Here is a 20,720-nt window from a genome sequence, read left to right as displayed (position 1 = left end):
TTTCCACCGGGACACTGGGAATCTAGCTTCCTGCAGGACAATTACCTAAAACACATAGCCAAATATACATGGAAGTTGCTTACCAAAAAGACAGGGAATAGCTACAGTTTTGACTTAAATTTGCCTGAAAACCGATGGCAAGACTTGAAAATGATTGCCTAATAATGCTCAACAACCAATTTGACAGAGCTGGAAGAATTTGGGGTAAATGTTGCACAATCCAGGTGTGGAAAGGCCTTCGAGACTTACTCAGAAAGACTCACTGCTGCCAAAGCTGATTCGAACACGTATTGACTCAGGGATAGGGTGGTATATGTAAATGAGATATTTCTGTATTTAATTTTAATACATTTGTAAAGATTTCTAAAAACATGTTTCCACTTTGTCATTATGTTTGTCATTATGGGATATCGTGTGTAGATGTGTGAGAAAAATATTTAAATCAATTGTGAATTAAGGCTGTAACAAAATATAGAGTAAGTCAAGGGGTATGAATACTTTAAGGCACTGCATGGCTGTGTGGGTACACCGAACCTAACCCTATCAAGGTGTGCATGAATTTAATATTTTGTATTGTTAAAATTATTTGTACGCAGAAATGAAATATGTTAATTTAGACCGAGAGTCAGGGATCTTAACAAAAAAACACTTACAGAAGACGCCTTCGTCGAGTAACTTGTGTAATGCAATATGAACGGAGAGTCGTGATCGAGAGTTAATGGTAGACCAAAATACATAGCTAAAGCTGGGCTATTATATGACATGCAGAAATTATGTTGAGGACCGCTAACTTACCCGTCGGGAGGCTTCTTTCGCTCTGTACTGAGTCTTCGAAAACAAATCTATCAAATCCGCTATTTCTTCGCTCTTTCTGCCGGATAACGTTTGTCCGGAGGCCGTTAGGCTCCCAGACACAGACGGGGATGCAGCCATCATCGTTCCGCGACCCACCTTGGGCTCTATCCGAACTCGTCCGCCCTCAAACACCGCAGCACATTGGGAACGGGAAGAGCCACCAGGCCATCCCTTCCCAGCCAGTTTATTTCTGACTGCCCGCTTGAAGGGGCCGGAGCCGGGTATTTTTCCTGAATGCAGGGCACCGCCGGTTTGGAACCCTCTACAAACAAGGGCGTCTAACTAAATATTCCAGGCAAAACTGTCCAGGCAAGAAAGCTGTAGGTAACGTGGCTAACTTAGCCGGAGGTGGATGATTTGGTTGACTAACGTTAGCTAACTTTATCTACTTAACTTAGCTCATTTTAGAACGTATCCACGCACCAAGTTAAAGCCACCACATTACCAAAAGTTAGCCTTTAAAATTGAATGCAGACGATCACCCAGCTGACTTGTTTGTAGTCCTTGCCCTCATCACGCGTATGTTTGGTGTTGACAGAGTAATACTAACGTTACGAGCTTCAATCATGTAGTCCGGGGGCCTGACTCAGGAAATCTCAAGGACTCCTGGCCTAGTCACGCGTTTCCTCAATGTCACGTCTTAATTTCCGCAAGGCAAAGATGACAGAAAAATATGAACGTTTCCAAAACGATTAATTCCGTAGCTGCAGGGATTCAAATGCGTATTTGTTGTTCTCGATCAAAATCACACGACTGTGCAAGTGTTGAAATGAACTGTCTCAAGGAACAAGTGGTAAACAGGAAATTGAAACCAGCACGTGACCACCATCGCCCCCTGACAATGACGTAGGCACTCAATTCTTAAACGCTCATTCATTAACAGCCAATTGTCAATTAAAGTGGGACTTTCTTACATAAACCACAGATTTGCAATAAAGTGTGATATATTAAGTTCATTAAGTCAAGATTGCTATTTGACTTAGCCACGTCTCCGTTTTAGGGGGTAATCAGCATTAATATTGCAGATAGATTGTTGCATCCATCAACGTAATTGTCTGCATCATTTCCAATCCCCCATATATTTTTGGGGGTAAATATATATTTCTAAAAACAAACATATACACATACCCATATACATATATGCATAAACATTCATACATATACACATATATATACATACATACATACATACATACATACATACATACATACATACATACATACATACATACATACATACATACATATACGCATTTGTTTTTGAATATACCTTTATTATTCCCTGCAAACCCTACCATCCCTCGCCCAATTGGAGTAAACTAATAAACAATATCACTTATGCTTCTACCTTCAAATTATACATACTATACACATTTTACAGACACAATCTATTTTACAATAGTTCTATTTTGTTTGGTTTTAGTCCTGGCCTTCCTCTATTTTTGATGTCCATCCAGTTTGATTTCTATTTGTAACTGTGCTATTTCACAAAATTTCTGAACCTATATACATTTTACAGACCCAGTATGTTTTACATTTGTTATCTTGTTGTTATTAATCCCACCCTTCAGCTCCATTCAACCCCTTCCCATCTATCTCTTAACACCATCCATTTTGGATTTCTATTTGCCATACATTTTTCAACTGTGCTGTGATGCTTCCCAAAATATTGAACCGTTCTATTCTCATTGCTTCTACAGATTGTAAATTAAAGATACACATTTTTGCTAAAATAATTATTATACTATTGATCGATTGACTATAACTTTTAAAATCACCCAGCATTGCTATCTGCAGCGTTAGTTCTAAGTTAATGTTGCAATTCGTCAGCCATTCCTGGACCTGTGACCAAAAATGAGCTACATATGGACAGTACCAAAATAAATGATCAAATGACTCCACCTCCTTGCAGCAAAATCTGCAGAGCTGAGAAGATTGTATCTTCCATATATATATAACATTCTAATGGTTGCAAGAATTTTGTTTAATAATTTAAATTGAAAAATGTGAAGTTTTGAATCCAGTGTCGTTTTGCGTGTCAATTCATAAACCATATGCAATGGAATCGGTACATTGAAAATCTCTTCCCAACTATTTAGCAATTTATATGGCACAGCTGTCATTTATTTGGTCCTTAAATAAAACTGGTATATATTTTTATTTATCACAATTTTCTTTAACCATTTTTGGTCTTTAATGCAGGACCGAAGTTCCTTACAATTTCCTCACTCCACTTGCCTCTTCCATTTTTGTGGTAATGCTGCAATTAGTTGGTTGTAACTTTGGGTAGAGCAGACATTTCCATATGTCTGTGTTGTGTGACATAACTGCATGTGTGACATAACTCCACCAGTCCTATTTATGATATAATTTACAAAGATTTTTACCTTTTTTAAATTTGATAAAAAAATATGTTTTTAATCAATTAGTGTATTTGAGTTTAACAACAATATTTGTTGTATTATTTGTTCTGTCTTTCAGGTGGATTAAACTGAAATTGCAACCAACTTTCTATGGCTTGTTTAAAAAATAATGACATTTTGGAGATTATTTATTTTTCAAATAACCGAAAGTGAGCAGCTGTAATCTGAATAAAGGGGAAAAGGGCCATTCTTGAGCATGGGGTGAGACATTCTTACTAATTTACTAGAAAACCATTTTAAAATTACACTACCGTTCAAAAGTTTGGGGTCACTTGGACATTTCCTACTTTAAAAAAATATATATTAAAAAATACCCCTTTTTCTCCCCAATTTCATGGTATCCAATTGTTTTAGTAGCTACTATCTTGTCTCATCACTACAACTCCCGTACGGGCTCGGGAGAGACGAAGGTTGAAAGTCATGCGTCCTCCGATACATAACCCAACCAAGCCGCACTGCTTCTTAACACAGCGCCATCCAACCCGGAAGTCAGCCACACCAATGTGTCGGAGGAAACACCATGCACCTGGCAACCTTGGTTAGCACGCACTGCACCAGGCCCGCCACAGGAGTCACTGGTGCGCAATGAGACAAGGATTTCCCTACCAGCCAAACCCCCTAACCCGGATGACACTAGGCCAATTGTGCGTCGCCCCACGGACCTCCCGGTCGCGGCCAGTTACGACAGAGCCTGTGCGCGAACCCAGAGTCTCTGGTGGCACAGCTGGCACTGCAGTACAGCGCCCTTAGCCACTGCGCCACCCGGGATGCCCGGTGGACATTTCCTACTTTTTGAAAGAAAAACACGTTTTTGTCCATGAAAATAACATCAAATTGATCAGCGGTACAGTGTAGACATTGTTAATGTTGTAAATGACTATTGTCGCTGGAAACGGCAGATTGTTAATGGAATATCTACATAGGCGTTCAGAGGCCCATTATCAGCATCCATCACTCCCGTATTCCAATTTTAAAATGATAATTGATCATTAGAAAACCATTATGCAATTATGTGAGCACAGCTGAAAACTGTTGTCCTGATTAAAGAAGCAATAAAACTGACATTCTTTAGACTAGTTGAGTATCTGGAGCATCAGCATTTGTGGGTTCGATTACAGGCTCAAAATGGCTAGAAACAAAGAACTTTCTTCTGAAACTCGTCAGTCTACTTTTGTTCTGAGAAATGAAGTCTATTCCATGTGAGAAATGTCCAAGAAGCTGACGATCTCGTAAAAGGCTGTGTACTACTCCCTTCACAGAACAGCGCAAACTAACCAGAAAAGAAAGTGCAGTGGGAGGCCCTGGTACACAACTGAGCAAGAGGACAAGTATATTAGAGTGTCTAGTATGAGAATCAGACGCCTCTCAAGTCCTCAACTGGCAGCTTCATTAAATCGTACCCGCAAAACACCAGTCTCAACGTCAACAGTGAAGAAGCGACTTCAGGATGCTGGCCTTCTAGGCAGAGTTGCAAAGAAAAAGCTATTTCTCTGACTGGCCAATAAAAGATTAAGATAGGCAAAGAACACAGACACTGGACAGAGGAACTCTTGCCCAGAAGGCCAGCATCCCGGAGTCGCCTCTTCACTGTTGACGTTAAGACTGGTGTTTTGCGAACTGAAAATAGTTGTGCAGCGACCTGACAAAGCTTGAGAGGATCTGCAGAAAAGAATGGGAGAAACTCCCCAAATACTGGTGTGCCAAGCTTGTAGCGTCATAACCAAAAATACTCAAGGCTGTAATCGCTGCCAACGGTGCTTCAACAAAGTACGGAGTGAAAGGTCTGAATACTTACGTAAATGTGATACTTCTGTTTTTTATTTTTAATAAATCAGCAAATATTCTAAAAAACAGTTTTTGCTTTGTCATTATGGGGTATGGTGTGTAGATGAGGATTTAAAAAAAATCTATTTTAGAATGAGGCTGTAATGTAACAAAATGTGGGAAAAGGGAAGGAGTCTGAATACTTTCAGAATGCACTGTATACATAGAAATATCAATAGAAAACAGGTCAAATGAAACAAAGTGCAGCTAGTTTGCAGTCTTACCAGCTTCAATTTGAAGTGGCTGTTAGCTGTGTGGTTGACTAGCTCCTCTGAACAACAGTGTCCTGACAAGAGAGCACATTTTCTATGCCAAGTGAAATCACACATCATTAGCACATTGTTATGGATGTCTCCAAATAAATGTCACTAGAAAACAGTTTAAACAAATGCAAATGCAGCTACTTTGTTGTTATTCTGGCTGCACTGTTTGAAGTGACTAAGTTAGCCGTAGTTGGCTAGCTAACAAGCAAGGGATAAGAACGTTATAAGCCAGTATGACAATAGAACATTTAGAACGAACGACTGGGTCACGTCCATGGATATAGAGCAAAAATAATTAACGACTGGGTCACATCTATGGCAACTGAACCGAAAGAAGGAACAACCAACCGGATTGGCTAGCAACCCTAGATTTGTGTTGGGACAATATCTTGTGGAAGGATGAAAAAGTATGAATAAATGCATAAAAATAACTGTATTAATGAAAATATGTAAATCCTTATTTGAATATGTTGGTAACCTGTTGTATAAAAGTTATAATGCCCTTGAAGTCGGTGTTTGGAGGGCATATTGGCACGTGAAACCTGTGAAACATAGTGTAGATGTCTAAGCATGGTTCAAGTTTGGTCCGGTCCGGACCAAATCTAAACCAATCATACACAAAGAGTAACAGTTAAAAGTTTGGACACACCTAATCATTCAAGGGTTTTTCTTTATTTTTACTATTTTCTGCATTGTAGAATAATACTGAAGACATCAAAGCTATGAAGTAACACATATGGAATCATGTAGCAACCAAAAAAGGTTTAAACAAATCAAAATATATTTTATATTCTTCAAAGTAGCCACCCTTTGCCTTGATCACAGCTTTGCACACTCTTGGCATTCTCTTAACCAGCTTCACCTGGAATGCTTTTCCAACAGTCTTGAATGAGTTCCCACATATGCTGAGCACTTGTTGGCTGCTTTTCCTTCAGTCTGCAGTCCAACCCATCTCAAACCATCTCAATTGGGTTGAGGTCGGCTGAATGTGGAGGCCAGGTCATCTGATGCAGCACTCCATCACTCTCCTTCTTGGTCAAATAGCCCTTACACACCCTGGAGGTGTGTTGGGTCATTGTCCTGTTGAAAAACAAATGATAGCCCCACTAAGCGCAACTAGATGGGATGGCATTTCGCTGAAGAATGCTGCGGTAGCCATACTGGTTAAGTGTGCCTAGACTTCTAAATAAATCACTAACAGTGTCCCCAGCAAAGCACCCCCACACTATCACACCTCCTCCTCCATGCTTCACGGTGGGATCCACACATGCAGAGATCATCTGTTCACCTATTCTGCGTCTCACAAAGACACAGCGGTTGGAACCAAAAATCTATCATTTGGATTTATCAGACCAAAGGACAGATTTCCACCGGTCTAATGTCCATTGCTCGTGTTTCTTGGCCCAATCAAGTCTATTCTTCTTATTGGTGTCCTTAAATAGTGGTTTCTTTGCTGCAATTTGACCAAGAAGGTCTTATTCGTGCAGTCTCCTCTGAACAGTTGATGTTGAGATGTGTCTGTTACTTGAACTCTGTGAAAAACATATTTGGGTTGCAATTTCTGAGCCTGGAAACTCTAATGAACTTATCCTCTGCAACAAAGGTAACTCTGGGTCTTCCTTTCCTGTGGTGGTCTTCATGTGAGCCAGTTTCATCATAGTGCTTGATGGTTTTTGCGACGGCACTTGAAGAAACTTTCAAAGTTCTTGACATTTTCCGATTGACTGACCTTCATGTCTTAAAGTAATGATGGTCTGTCATTTTTCTTTGCTTATCTGAGCTGTTCTTGGTCTTTTACCAAATAGGGCAATCTTCTTATACCACCCCTACCTTGTCACAACACATCTGACCGGACCAAATCTGAACCAATTATAAAAGTCTATGTTTGGGCCGCACCAAAACAAATGACACAGGAAAGATGTCCGGTCAGGACCGGAAAACGACTTTGAATAGGCGTCGTGTCGGTCCGTGCTTACTGGGGTATAAATTGCTTTCCGTATTGCCAAGGCAAACAGAAAGCCAAATATGGTGTGGTATGAATGAAGGTGCATTGCATATGTTTACTGAAAGAAATATACAGTTGAAGTCGGAGGTTTACATACACCATAGCTAAATACAATTAAACTCTGTTTATCACAATTCCTGACACAAAAATTCCCTGTTTTAGGTCAGTTAGAATCATCACTTTATTCTAAGAATGTGAAATGGCAGAATAATAGTAGAGAATTATTTCTTTCAGTTTTTATTTCTTTCATCACATTCCCAGTGGGTCAGAAGTTTACATACACTCAATTAGTATTTGGTAGTGAAATAATCTGTCTAAACAATTGTTGGGATTATTACTTATGTCATGCACGAAGTAGATGTCCTAACTGACTTGCCAAAACTGTAATTTGTTAACAAGAGATATGTGGAGTGGTTGAAAAACTAGTTTTAATGACTTTTAATGACAACCTAAGTGTATGTAAACTTCCAACTTCAACTGTATATTTCAGAGGTGAATGAATGAAAAATCGCTCTATAGTTTATAGCCAAACAGTTAAACAACACAATATCGACCATTCGTGCGTTTCTGAAATATTCTATTCACCCATTGGCAGATTCTGTACTTCCATTATTTTTTTTTGACTGGTTCCGGGGGACTTTCAGACGAGTCTTATGAGACCTGTGGGGGTCCTAAAGCAAAACATATATGTGTCTGTGAGAGTTCCATCTTTCCACAGAGGGGCAGTTTGTAGGCCAAACCGTTTGGACTCCACAGACAATTTCGTGGGAAGACCGATTTTTGAGATGTCTCATAGTCTGACAAATACCTCTCTGTGTTAAGCGTATGTAGCGGAGGCGAAGTCAGGTGCAGGAGAGCAGAGTGTAGCAAACAGGCGCACTTTAATTCCGTTCCAATTTGACAGCACAATGAATACATACAGGTGCCAAAACCACAGAAACAACTAAAGTAATGCGCCTGACAAACCACATAACAATAAACAGTTACACACAAAGACATGATGGGAAACAGAGGGCTAAATACATGTAGGTTGATTAGGGAAGGAAAAGCAGGTGTATATGGGACAAGACAAAACAAATGGACATATGAAAAATGGAGAGGCGATGGCTAGAAAGCCAGTGACGTCGATCGCCGAATGCCGCCCGAACAAGGAGAGGAGCCGACTTTGGCGGAAGTCGTGACACTCTGGCTCTGTCACCTTTCACTGCAGATGAGGAAGTGTTACACAGGAGGATGTTTATTTTAATTTTTATACTAATTAGATTAGATTGCCTGTTTTAAGCCATTCAATGGTTCTTTGCACTTCAGAAAAAAAAATCCTCTTTTTAGTGATAATTAAGATGTAAGGCGGCTCATTAAGATACGGTGAGTGAGAGTGCCATTCCAGTTTATGTAATCTGTTGTGTTATACCATTACTTTTTAAATATGACGATGACTAGCAGGGGCGCAACTTTGGTTTTAGAACCTGGCTGTGGGTCTGGGCGGTTTCCCTTATAATTTTTGGGGGCATCTAAAGCTCATTTTCTTCATTTCTACACAATATAATATGACCCTTTAGATGAGCGAGAAAGTTATAGACACACAAATATCATACCCGCCGAAAAAATGATTGTGATGTTGAGAGGTTAGCATGTCTTGGGGGTATGATATTTGTGCATCTATCTTTCTTACTCATCATCATTCACACTTCATTCAGGATTATCCATAATCATTGTAGCATCCAAATCAATGTAGAAGTGTTTAGAAACATATTCTATTCTTATTTACAATAAGGACTCTGAAATTACACCATTCATTTCTATTGGGCAAAAAATGATCTGAAACACAACCAAAATAAACAGAAAATGTATCCAATAAATTTGTAGATTCACAAGCTTGATGTAGTCATTGCGTGCTATGAGTGTCGGACTAAATACTTCACTTTTTACTACTTTAATACACATACAAGGGAATTTGTCCAAATACTTTTGCTCCCCTAAAATGGGGGTCTATGTACAAAAGTGCTGTAATTTCTAAACAGTTCACCCGATATGGATGGAAATTCCCTCAAATTAAAGCTGACAGTCTGCACTTTTACACAGTCATTGTTTGATTTCAAACTTTTGGGGTATAGAGCCAAAAGAAGAAAACATGATTCACTGTCCCAATATTTACGGAGGATTCAGCGCTCCAACCCAACACACCCCACTCAGCTTCAGAATCTTAGTAAAACATTCGTTATTGGTTTCGAGTCTGTTAGGCCAAGACCAGAGTGACAACCAACTCTATGGTAGAACCTAGGGCCAGGACTGAGCAGCCCATCAGCTAGGGATTGCCTAAATAGGTATCTCCCCTGACGTGGACATGTTTTCAATACAGACTCCTTTTGTCGTATAGTATTCCATATAAGGCATCCAGACCTTATGGAAGTTGTACAGTATACCCTTAATCTTGTAATAAATCAAATCTAGTGATACATAACTTGACATTTCTGCCATTCATTGTGACGTTGTGGGAGGATAACCAACCTTCCGATTAATGGCATTGCTAGGTTACACAGTTTCTTCTGATAAGAGTCTTCAGTATCAACATTTCCAAGCAAACAAAAACAGGGAGAAGGGTGAATCTGTAAACATGTTGAGATAAAAGGACATACTCTTTGCCAGAATTCAGCCAGCCTTCACAAGAGCATAACATATGCAAATAGATCCCCTTTTTGTGTTTTACACCTCCAGCAGTGGAATAACATTTTTGAATGCATTATATTCATGTTCACTGGCATATAGTACGTTCGGCATATAGTACGTTCTATGGATGGTCTTAAACTGCAGTAATTTATGTCTGTGATTATATGAACATGACTCGGCATTCAAGCATATCTGTATCCATTCATCATCATCAATGGTGTCTCCCAGGTCTTTCTCACATTTATGTTTTACATATTTTGTGTCATGGGGAAAAACCTTTATCAACCCTTGATACAGTTTGGAAATCAACTTTAGAGGTTTGTCTGGCTTCTGGCTTGTCCAGTGTTTGCTGCACAGAGAGAATAAAGTGTTGCGTCTGCAAAAGTTCACGTCAGCGCCGTGACAGATTGGTCTTACCTAGTTGCCTGACCCTGGCCTGCTGAGTCCCCTGTCACCATCTGATCCTTCTCAGATGAAGCATGACGAAGATTTACCTTGGTGTACATTAGTACATTATATTATCCACGAATAGAATCAATGGTTCAATAATTGAAACACGCATTATTCCCAGATCCCAGACTGTAGCCTACCCATCAACTCAAGATTGGAACTTTGCATAATTTCACTGGTTGTTATAATATATTGCAACATTCACCTGAGCTATGTAGACTGGTCTTCCCTGGCTGTCTGATCTGCTGGGACAACTGTCCCCATCTGATCCTGCTAAGGCATGATGAGCATAGTGTTGTGGACTGACTGCACCATGACAGTGAAGCCTGTAGAGCTGTTCATACCATGTCAGTGTGAAAAGTAGGGAATTAGCTTAGGAAACTGACAGATCAACAACATTACATTGCTGTACTGACTAATAAAAACTCACATTGTGCTGTCAAAAAAGTCTGAATATCGGTCTTCAATCGTTTGGCCGCTGGTTTCATAGTTTTATTCGGGTCTAGTATGATTGAGGCAAAATTAATAGCTAAAGTTAGTGACAACTAGCCAAGTTAATGTACTTCTGTTGAAATGGGGCAAAACAAAGGCTTCAAAACATTTCCATACACACAACAGCTGTTAGATACTGCTACCTGACAGATAGCTAGGGGCTAGAGCTGAACTGGCTGTGGTAGCTACTAGCTAGCTAGTTCATTCACTTCAGACAGAACTTCAGTCGAGAGGTGATTAAACATGTAATGCATTATCTAATGTTACATGTCAGTTACATGTCATTTTGTGAAAATGGTGCCGGGGGAGATGGCCGCCGTTTTACGGTCTCCTAACCAATTGTGCTATTATGTGGGTTTTTTTTGCGATATTTGTAAATGATTTTGTACATAATGTTTCTGCAACTGTATCTCACGGAAGAAAAGAGCTTCTGGATATCAGGACAGTGATCACTCACCTCGGATTAGACAAAGATTTCTTCAACAACAGCAACAAGCAGGACTCAAACGATATTCTCCAAACACCCCACAGGGCAGACATCCCAATTATTCGCAAAAGGAAGCGACGCAGAGGACAAAGAGCCGGATGCCTCGTCCAGACCCGCAGAAGGCAACTAGGAAAGCAGCCGTTACTGTCAATATTACTCGCCAACGTGCAATCATTGGAAAATAAACTTGAATATAATATATCCTACCAATGCGACATCAAAAACTGTAATATCCTATGCTTCACGGAATCGTGGCTGAATGACGACATGGAAATTCAGCTGGCAGGAGACACGCTGCACCGGCAGGATAGAACAGCAGACTAAGACGAGGGGGAGGTCTGTGCATATTTGTCAATAACAGCTGGTGCACAAAATCTAAGGAAGTCTCTAGATTTTGCTCGCCTGAAGTAGAGTATATTGTGATAAACTGCAGGCCACACTACTTGCCTAGAGAGTTCTCAGCTATACTTTTCGTGGCTGTTTATTTACCACCACAGACAGATGCTGGCACTAAGACCGCACTCAGTAAGCTGTATAAGGAAATAAGCAAACAGGAAACCACTCACCCAGAGGCGGCGCTCCTAGTGGCCGGAGACTTTAATGCAGGGAAACTTAAATCAGTTCTACCAAATCTCTATCAACATGTTAAATGTGCAACCAGAGGGGGAAAAAATCTACATCACCTGTACTCCACACACAGAGACACGTACAAAGCTCTCCCTCGCCCTCCATTTGGTAAATCTGACCACAACTCTATCCTCCTGATTCCTGCTTACAAGCAAAAATTAAAGCAGGAAGCACCAGTGACTCGGCCTATAAAAAAATGGTCAGATGAAGCAGATGCTAAACTACAGGACTGCTTTGCTATCACAGACTGGAACATGTTCCGGGATTCTTCAGATGACATTGAGGAATACACCACATCAGTCACTGGCTTTATCAATAAGTGCATTGAGGAAGTCGTCCCCACAGTGACTGTACGTACATACCCCAACCAGAAGCCATGGATTACAGGCAACATTCGCACTGAGCTAAAGGGTAGAGCTGCCGCTTTCAAGGTGCGGGACTCTAATCCGGAAGCTTACAAGAAATCCCGCTATGCCCTGTTACGAACCATCAAACAGGCAAAACGTCAATACAGGTCTAAGATTGAATCGTACTACACTGGCTCCAACACTCGTCAGATGTGGCAGGGCTTGCAAACTATTACAGACTACAAAGGGAAGCACAGCCGCGAGCTGCCCAGTGACACGAGCCTACCGGATGAGCTAAATCACTTCTATGCTCGCTTCGAGGCAAGCAACACTGATGCATGCATGAGAGCATCAGCTGTTCCGGACAACTGTGTGATCATGCTCTCCGTAGCCGACGTGACTAAGACCTTGAAAACAGGTCAACATACACAAGGCTGCGGGGCCAAACGGATTACCAGGACGTGTGCTCCGGGCATGTGCTGACCAACTGGCAGGTATCTTCACTGACATTTTCAACATGATTGAGTCTGTAATACCAACATGCTACAAGCAGACCACCATAGTCCCTGTGCCTAAGAACACAAAGGCAACCTGCCTAAATGACTACAGACCCGTAGCACGCACATCCGTAGCCATGAAGTGCTTTGAAAGGCTGGTAATGGCTCACATCAACACCATTATCCCAGAAACCCTAGACCCACTTAATTTGCATACCGCCCAAACAGATCCACAGATGATGCAATCTCTATTGCACTCCACACTGCCCTTTCCCACCTGGACAAAAGGAACACCTATGTGAGAATACTGTTCATTGACTACAGCTCAGCGTTCAACACCATAGTACCCTCAAAGCTCATCACCAAGCTAAGGATCCTGGGACTAAACACCTCCCTCTGCAACTGGATCCTGGACTTCCTGACAGGCCACCCCCAGGTGGTGAGGGTAGGTAGCAACACATCTGCCACGCTGATCCTCAACACTGGAGCTCCCCAGGGGTGCGTGCTCAGTCCCCTCATGTACTCCCTGTTCACCCACAACTGCATGGCCAGGCACGACTCCAACACCATCATTAATTTTGCTGATGACACAACAGTGGTAGGCCTGATCACTGACAACGACGAGATAGCCTATAGGGAGGAGGTCAGAGACCTGGCCGGGTGGTGCCAGAATAAGATCCTATCCCTCAAAGTAACCAAGACTAAGGAGATGATTGTGGACTACAGGAAAATGAGCACCAAGCACATCCCCATTCTCATCGACGGGGCATAGTGGAGCAGGTTGAGAGCTTCAAATTCCTTGGTGTCCACATCAACAACAAACTAGATTGGTCCAAACACACCAAGACAGTCGTGAAGAGGGCACGACAAAGCCTATTCCCCCTCAGGAAACTAAGAAGATTTGGCATGGGTCCTGAGATCCTCAAAAGGTTCTACAGCTGCAACATCGAGAGCATCCTGACCGGTTGCATCACTGCCTGGTACGGCAATTGCTCGGCCTCCGACCGCAAGGCACTTCAGAGGGTAGTGCGTACGGCCCAATACATCACTGGGGCAAAGCTGCCTGTCATCCAGAACCTCTACACCAGGCGGTGTCAGTGAAAGGCCCTAAAAATTGTCAAAGACCCCAGCCACTCCAGTCATAGACTGTTCTCTCTACTACCCCATGGCAAGCAGTACCGGAGTGCCAAGTCTAGGACAAAAAGGCTTCCCAACAGTTTTTACCCCCAAGCCATAAGACTCCTGAACAGGACACCAAATGGTTACCCGGACTATTTGCATTGTGTGCCTCCTCCCAAATCCCTCTTTTACGCTGCTGCAACTCTCTGTTATCTTATATGCATAGTCACTTTAACTATACATTCATGTACATACTACCTAAATTCGCCCGACCAACCAGTGCTCCCGCACATTGGCTAACCCGGGCTATCTGCATTGTGTCCCACCACCAGCCAACCACTCTTTTTACGCTTCTGCTACTCTCTGTTCATCATATATGCAGTCACTTTAATGATACCTACATGTACATACTACCTTAATAAGCCTGACTAATAGGTGTCTGTATATAGGCTTGCTACTCTTTTTTCAAATGTATTTTTACTGTTGTTTTATTTCTTAATTTTTTCTTCGCACCATTGGTTAGAGCCTGTAAGTAAGCATTTCACTGTAAGGTCTGGGCACACGTGACAAATACACTTTGATTTGATTTGATTTGAGTTGAGTTACACTGCTAACTCAGCTCTTAAATACATTTTTTTCTGTCAAGTCAAACAGTAGTTACCTTGCCAGCTACTTCAATCAAATAAATAGTAGCCAGTTTCTGCTCTGCTTGCTTTTACAACTTGGAGAAAAAAGCACACAAAGTGCAATGAGAAAACTGGGGGGGGGGGGCAAAGTGCAATGAGAAAACTGGGGGGGGCAAAATGCAATTTGAGAATATCGGGGGTTTATGTCCCCCCGTCCCCAGTGAAAGTTGCGCCCCCGGTGGCCAGTGACGGTGTCTTGTATGCATAGCTACAAGAAGATGTTTTGAATAAGAGGTGCTGCCACAGGCATTTGCAGGCTAACAATAAAATACATTTCCTAATGTGATGAGTAGCCTAAGCAGATTGGGCAATGGTAGTCAGTGCAGCCTTTGTTAATTTAACTCATGACTGTTTGCAAAACAAATAGACCGATGTGAATAAAGCGCACATTGCTTTCTACTGCATAACTACAACGTGTGTGTATGTGAGAAAGAGAAAACAAGAGGGGTGCCTATTAAAACAGCACAAATGGACAGCTTTGCGATCCATTTTGGAGAAAAGTGCTCAATCCAATCCAGCACCGGCAGGTGGAAAGCGTCACTCGCTGGGCAGCACCCAACACTGTACTGCTTGCTGGACTGGTGGGCTAGTACGCCTCCGACCCCTATTCCTTACTTGATATGGTTCCCATTCCTTTTTCGACAAATTTAGATTGGTAAACTAATAGAAAAATACATGGAAGACTATTGCGGGCTGCGCTCCAGATAACTTGATATCCAACACAAGGGGGAGAGATGGAAAGAAAGGGAGAGAGACCGAACTCAACTCAAACTAAACTGTCTAACATTCAGCAGAGCGTGTCCAACTCCAACCCCCTCACAATTGAACATATAAGAGCATATCATGAGTGCACCGCTTACAAAACAGATCTGAGAGCTCGTTGTGCAGAATGGGGCCCATATATAAATATTCCATTATCATTTATATCAATAATGAAGCTGAAAAAGAGTTTAATTGTTTTTTATTGCAACACAAACTCTTACACTTCTTCTGCAATTGTACTATTTCACCACCAGGGTGAATGGTGAAAGTAGCCCACAGTAGGGGTGCACCCCTACTTCCTGCGGCTATGATCAACTGAGAACCAGGGGTGGGGGAAATGCTGCCTTCGCAAGAAGCCTCCAAGATTTACCATGATAACTACATGAATTTGTGGGCCATTGGGGTTCTGTGGGCTATTTTCACCATATGTTTGGCCATTATTAACGTGGTGGTGTTCATTCAGCCCTAGTGGATTGGGGACAGCGTGACAGCGCTACTTCGGATTTTCCACTACTGCGTGGGCACTGGGAACTCCAACCGGGAGCTCACCTGCCAAGGAACCTTCGCCGAATTCAGCAGCATCCCTTCGAGCGCATTTAAAGCTGTCACCTTCTTTGTGTTGCTGTCCATGGTGCTGATCTAGGGATGCATTGCCTGCTTCATCCTCTTCTTCCTCTGCAACACCGCCACTGTCTACAAGACCTTCGCTTGGATGCAGCTGCTATGTGGTAAAATATTGGCGTTTGGGTAGCAACCACCACGGATGGGGAAATGAATGCGTTCTGCTGCATCTCCAGCACCCCTACTTCCTGCGGCTATGCTTGTGTGGCATTGTGTTAGTTGAGAACTGTTGTCTAAATCAGTGGTTCTCAATTCTCTCCTTACAGACCCCAAGCCATTCCAGGGCAAACTCACCTGATTAAACTCCTCAATTAACACAATTTACGGAATTTTAACAATATAATATGACTGACCAGGAAAAATAATCCTGTATGGTTCTTCAAAAGATTATTTGTAGAACTTTTGATATTAAGAAATGTTCTTAATAGAGCCATTCTCATTAAAGGTTCTATAAATAACCATTAAAAATGGTTCCTTATAGTACCACAATGGTTCTTTATAGAACCTACAAAAAAAGATTCTTTACTGAACAAAAATATAAATGCAACAAGCAACAATTTCAACAATTTTACTGAGTTTCAGTTAATATAAGGAAATCAGTCAATTGAAATAAATTAATTAGGCCCTAATCTATGGATTTCACCCACTGGAGAGTCAGGCCCAGCCAATCAGAATACGTTTTTCCACACAAAAGGGCTTTATTACTGACAGAAACACTCCTCTGTTTCATCAGCTGTTCGGGTGCCCGGTTTCAGACAATCCTGCAGGTGAAGAAACCGGATGTGGAGGTCCTGGGCTGGCGTGGTTTTGAGGTCAGTTGGACGTACTGCCAAATTCTCTAAAACGATGTTGGATGTGGCTTATGTTAGGTAAATTAACATGCAGTTCTCTGGCAACAGCTCTGGTGGTCATTCCTGCAATCAGCATGCCAATTGTATGCTCCCTCAAAACTACACATTTTAGAGTGGCCTTTTATTGTCCCCAGCACAAGATACATTTGTGTAATGATCATGCTGTTTAATCAGCTTCTTGATATGCCACACATGTCAGGTGGATGGAATATCTTGGCAAAGGAGTAATGCTCACTAACAGGGATGTAAACACATTTGTGCACACAATTTGAGAGAAATAATATTTTTGTGCATACGGAACATTTCTGGGATCTTTTATTTCAGCTCATGACACATGGGACCAGCACCTTACATGTTGCGTTCATATTTTTGTTCAGTATATATAGCACCAAAAAGGGATCCCCTATGGTTAAAAGCATTTATAACCCTTATTTGGCACTATATGTAACCATTTGTTTTTAGTGTGCAGGATGCAATGTGGTTAGAAAATGAACCAACTTGACGTTGCCTTTAAATCATTGCCATATTTAAACACCTATTAATTATTTTGTCAATGGATAAGTAGCCCAGCAGGTTTTGTTTAGCCCTGTAAGTCCCCGTAGCATAGCCTATACATCCATGCACCATTTTACAATTGTTTTCTCTGTAGGCTATACATCAACTTGTGTTTGGTTGGGATTTGAGAATTACCAGTGAGGTATGAGCACTGGAGGCGTTCACATTTCTGCAATATTCAAACGTGTGCGCGCCATCATCGACAACCCTCAACATCCCCCGGTGAGCGTGATCGCGCGGAGAAGAGAAGGCGGAGGAGAGAGCGAGAGGGAAAACCAGGAGATAGTATTAAACCCCACGACCATTGGGGTCTTGTATGTACAGTGGAGATACTACTAAAGCCCATCTTTTCTCGTCTTCATTCTTCAAAGGACAAGTATCGGTCTCCTTTTCCGGCTGTATGTAACAACATGACAGGCGTTTGTAACGAATGCTCCCGTTTTCCTTACATCTCAATTCGTTCGCGGAAGATCCATCAGTGGGGCTCGGCAGCGCTGCTTGTCTCTCATTTGAACCGTTCGGTCTAATGGGAGTCGTGTAGCTTCATTATTAACACTCTGACGGTGGTGGTGAATGGCAAATAATGCGTCTAATCCAGTTTTTCCAAGACCATTGTTTTGTGCAATGTGAGCTTGATCGACTCTGCTGTGTCGTTACGTGTTGAGAGGAGGGAGGATCTTCCCCATCATTGTTGAATCACGCTTTGGGCTTAACGCTTCGGTCTTCCGTCATTTGGAAACCATTTGGATGTGATACTAAATAAAGACAGAAACCTGGACCTGAACCTGGGGAGACAGTGGGCCTGGGGAGACAGTGCAGACCTTTGTGTAATTTGTCTGAAAACATTTTTATCTCCATATTTTAGAGACCCCGGAGTGTGCATATCAAAAGCGTAGCTGAGGGACCATTGAAGAAGAAAGGGGGGAGACGAGGAGATTACGCCAGGGGTGGGGAAAATGCTGCCTTCGCAAGAAGCCTCCAAGATTTACCATGACAACTACATGCGGAATTCGCGGGCCATTGGGGTTCTGTGGGCTATTTTCACCATATGTTTGGCCATTATTAACGTGGTGGTGTTCATTCAGCCCTACTGGATTGGGGACAGCGTGAACACCCCACACGCCGGCTACTTCGGCTTGTTCCACTACTGCGTGGGCACTGGGAACTCCAACCGGGAGCTCACCTGCCAAGGAACCTTCGCCGAATTCAGCAGCATCCCTTCGAGCGCATTTAAAGCGGCAACCTTCTTCGTGTTGCTGTCCATGGTGCTGATCTTGGGATGCATCGCCTGCTTCATCCTCTTCTTCTTCTGCAACACCGCCACTGTCTACAAGACCTGCGCTTGGATGCAGCTGCTATGTGGTAAGATATTGGCGTTTGGGTAGCAACCACCAAGGATGGAGCAAATCATGTATTCTGCTCACAAACATTGAGGGGTCCATTACTTTCCTCGCTGTTCAACAACATCTGGGTGTGCTGTTGTACCCTACTGTGTGTGTGTGGTCTTGTATTACTGGGTACCGGAAATCCCCCAAAGTCCCCACAAGGATAGTAAAACAAGGAAGATTCTCTCTCATGGGGACATTTCCCGAAATCCCTACGAGGACAAAGTCTATTTTACGATTAGGGGTTAGGTTTGGGGTTAGGGTTACAATTATGGTTAGACATTGTGGTTAGGGGTTAGGATTAGGGTAAGGGATATGGTTAGGGTTAGGGGAAATATGCTTTTCAATGGAAAGTAAAACATATGGCTTGTGGGCTGTGTGTGTGTGAGAGAGAGCGAGAGCGAGATAGAGAGAGTGAGAAACAGAGAAGGGGAAACCCCTTGACGATCAAACCCCTTACCGATTCAAGTTTTAATCTTGATCAGTGGCCACGTGACATCGGGGATGAAACAAATTGTTATCGTGTAATTATATGAAATTATGCCCATTAACTTCCTTGGAAGTATTGCAACAGCGATCACATGTTCTGTGTATGTGACCAAGTGTCCATATAGCCATAGCCTACACAATGCCTGATTTTAATACCTGATATTTTTCACAAAGTCTTGGTCAAGTTAATTTAGTTCTCATCATTGGGAACGCACAGCTGAATTCCTGTCGTGCTTTCTTGAATGCCTGTCATGGTTTCAAACTGGATTTCTGCGTAATTACATGCGTATAACATGGTAATGGCACTGGTTTATATAGCTCTGTCACGACCATGAATCAGACAATTGAATATGATATAATATGATTCGCTTTTTTGACTAGTTTTGAATGGAACCCAGTGAAGGACGTGTAAAACAAAATGGTGATTTGTCTGGATGGTGAGTATTAGCTTTGATATTTCTTGGCGTAATTGCGCACGCATGCACGTGCACACACACACACACACACTTCACAGCATTGGCAAAATGGGGGGATTCGGGAAACCTCAATCTGCTGTTGCACTATTGTTCTGCTTCAAAGTTATAGTATTGGAGAAGGCATGGCATGCACAGGAGAGGGAGGAATATGGTGGACTCAGTACCCCTTCAAATCAAATTTGTCCTAATTTCCTGCTCTGCCAAGTCACTGTCTAGAGAGGGAGGGAAGTAGGGAAATGGAAAGGGAACAAGAGAGAGAGACAGAGAGACAGAGAGGGGGGCAGGGGGGGATGGCATAGGTAGTAGTTCACATCTGGATGACACTGGGATAGGATATACTGGAACCAAGGCCTTGTTTAAAGGTAGTGCACTATAAAGGGAATAGTATTCCATTTGTGATGCTACATATCAATTTAATGGTAAGCTGTGGAGTTCCATCAGCACCTCTGTCACCAGGAATGCAACAGTAGGCAACAGACTCCTTTGAATGCACTCCAGCTTTACTGATAGCAGGATGTTTTCATTCAGTGTCATGTAGAATTCTAGAAAAGCAAAGGTATACAGTGCCTTCGGAAAGTATTCAGACCCCTTGACTTTTTCCACATATTGTTACGTCACAGCCTTATTTTAAAATGGATGAAATCAAAAAATGTATCAGCAATCTACACACAATACCCCATAATGACAAAGCAAATGTTTGCGAATTTATTAAAAATAAAAAACAGAAATACCTTACAAGTATAAGTATTCAGACCCTTTGCTATGAGTCTCGAAATTGAGCTAAGGTGCTTCCTGTTTCCATTAATCATCCTTGAGATGTTTCTACAACATGATTGGAG

The 20,720-nt window shown here is 42.1% G+C and overlaps 2 protein-coding genes across 4 annotated transcripts in view; one reads left to right on the top strand and one right to left on the bottom strand.

Moving 5' to 3' along the window:
- mtmr14 (myotubularin related protein 14) overlaps positions 1-1,703 on the bottom strand; it is a 42,565-nt gene extending 40,862 nt beyond the window's left edge. For both annotated transcript variants that reach the window (XM_052527296.1, XM_052527297.1), the window contains exon 1: positions 796-1,703. In XM_052527296.1, coding sequence (XP_052383256.1) covers positions 796-936 — 141 coding nt within the window. In that variant the 5' untranslated portion in view covers positions 937-1,703. The remainder of the gene's footprint in view (positions 1-795) is intronic.
- A 16,068-nt stretch (positions 1,704-17,771) lies between these two features.
- Positions 17,772-20,720, top strand: part of lhfpl4a (LHFPL tetraspan subfamily member 4a) — a 67,628-nt gene continuing 64,679 nt past the window's right edge. For both annotated transcript variants that reach the window (XM_035778610.2, XM_035778609.2), the window contains exon 1: positions 17,772-18,893. In XM_035778610.2, the coding sequence (XP_035634503.1) occupies positions 18,488-18,893 (406 nt within the window). In that variant the 5' untranslated portion in view covers positions 17,772-18,487. The remainder of the gene's footprint in view (positions 18,894-20,720) is intronic.

Source organism: Oncorhynchus keta, chromosome 10 (genome assembly GCF_023373465.1).
Source record: "Oncorhynchus keta strain PuntledgeMale-10-30-2019 chromosome 10, Oket_V2, whole genome shotgun sequence".
Taxonomy (NCBI): domain Eukaryota; kingdom Metazoa; phylum Chordata; class Actinopteri; order Salmoniformes; family Salmonidae; genus Oncorhynchus; species Oncorhynchus keta.
The sequence above is the reverse complement of the archived record's forward strand: the minus strand, read 5'-3'. Positions and strand labels throughout refer to the sequence as shown.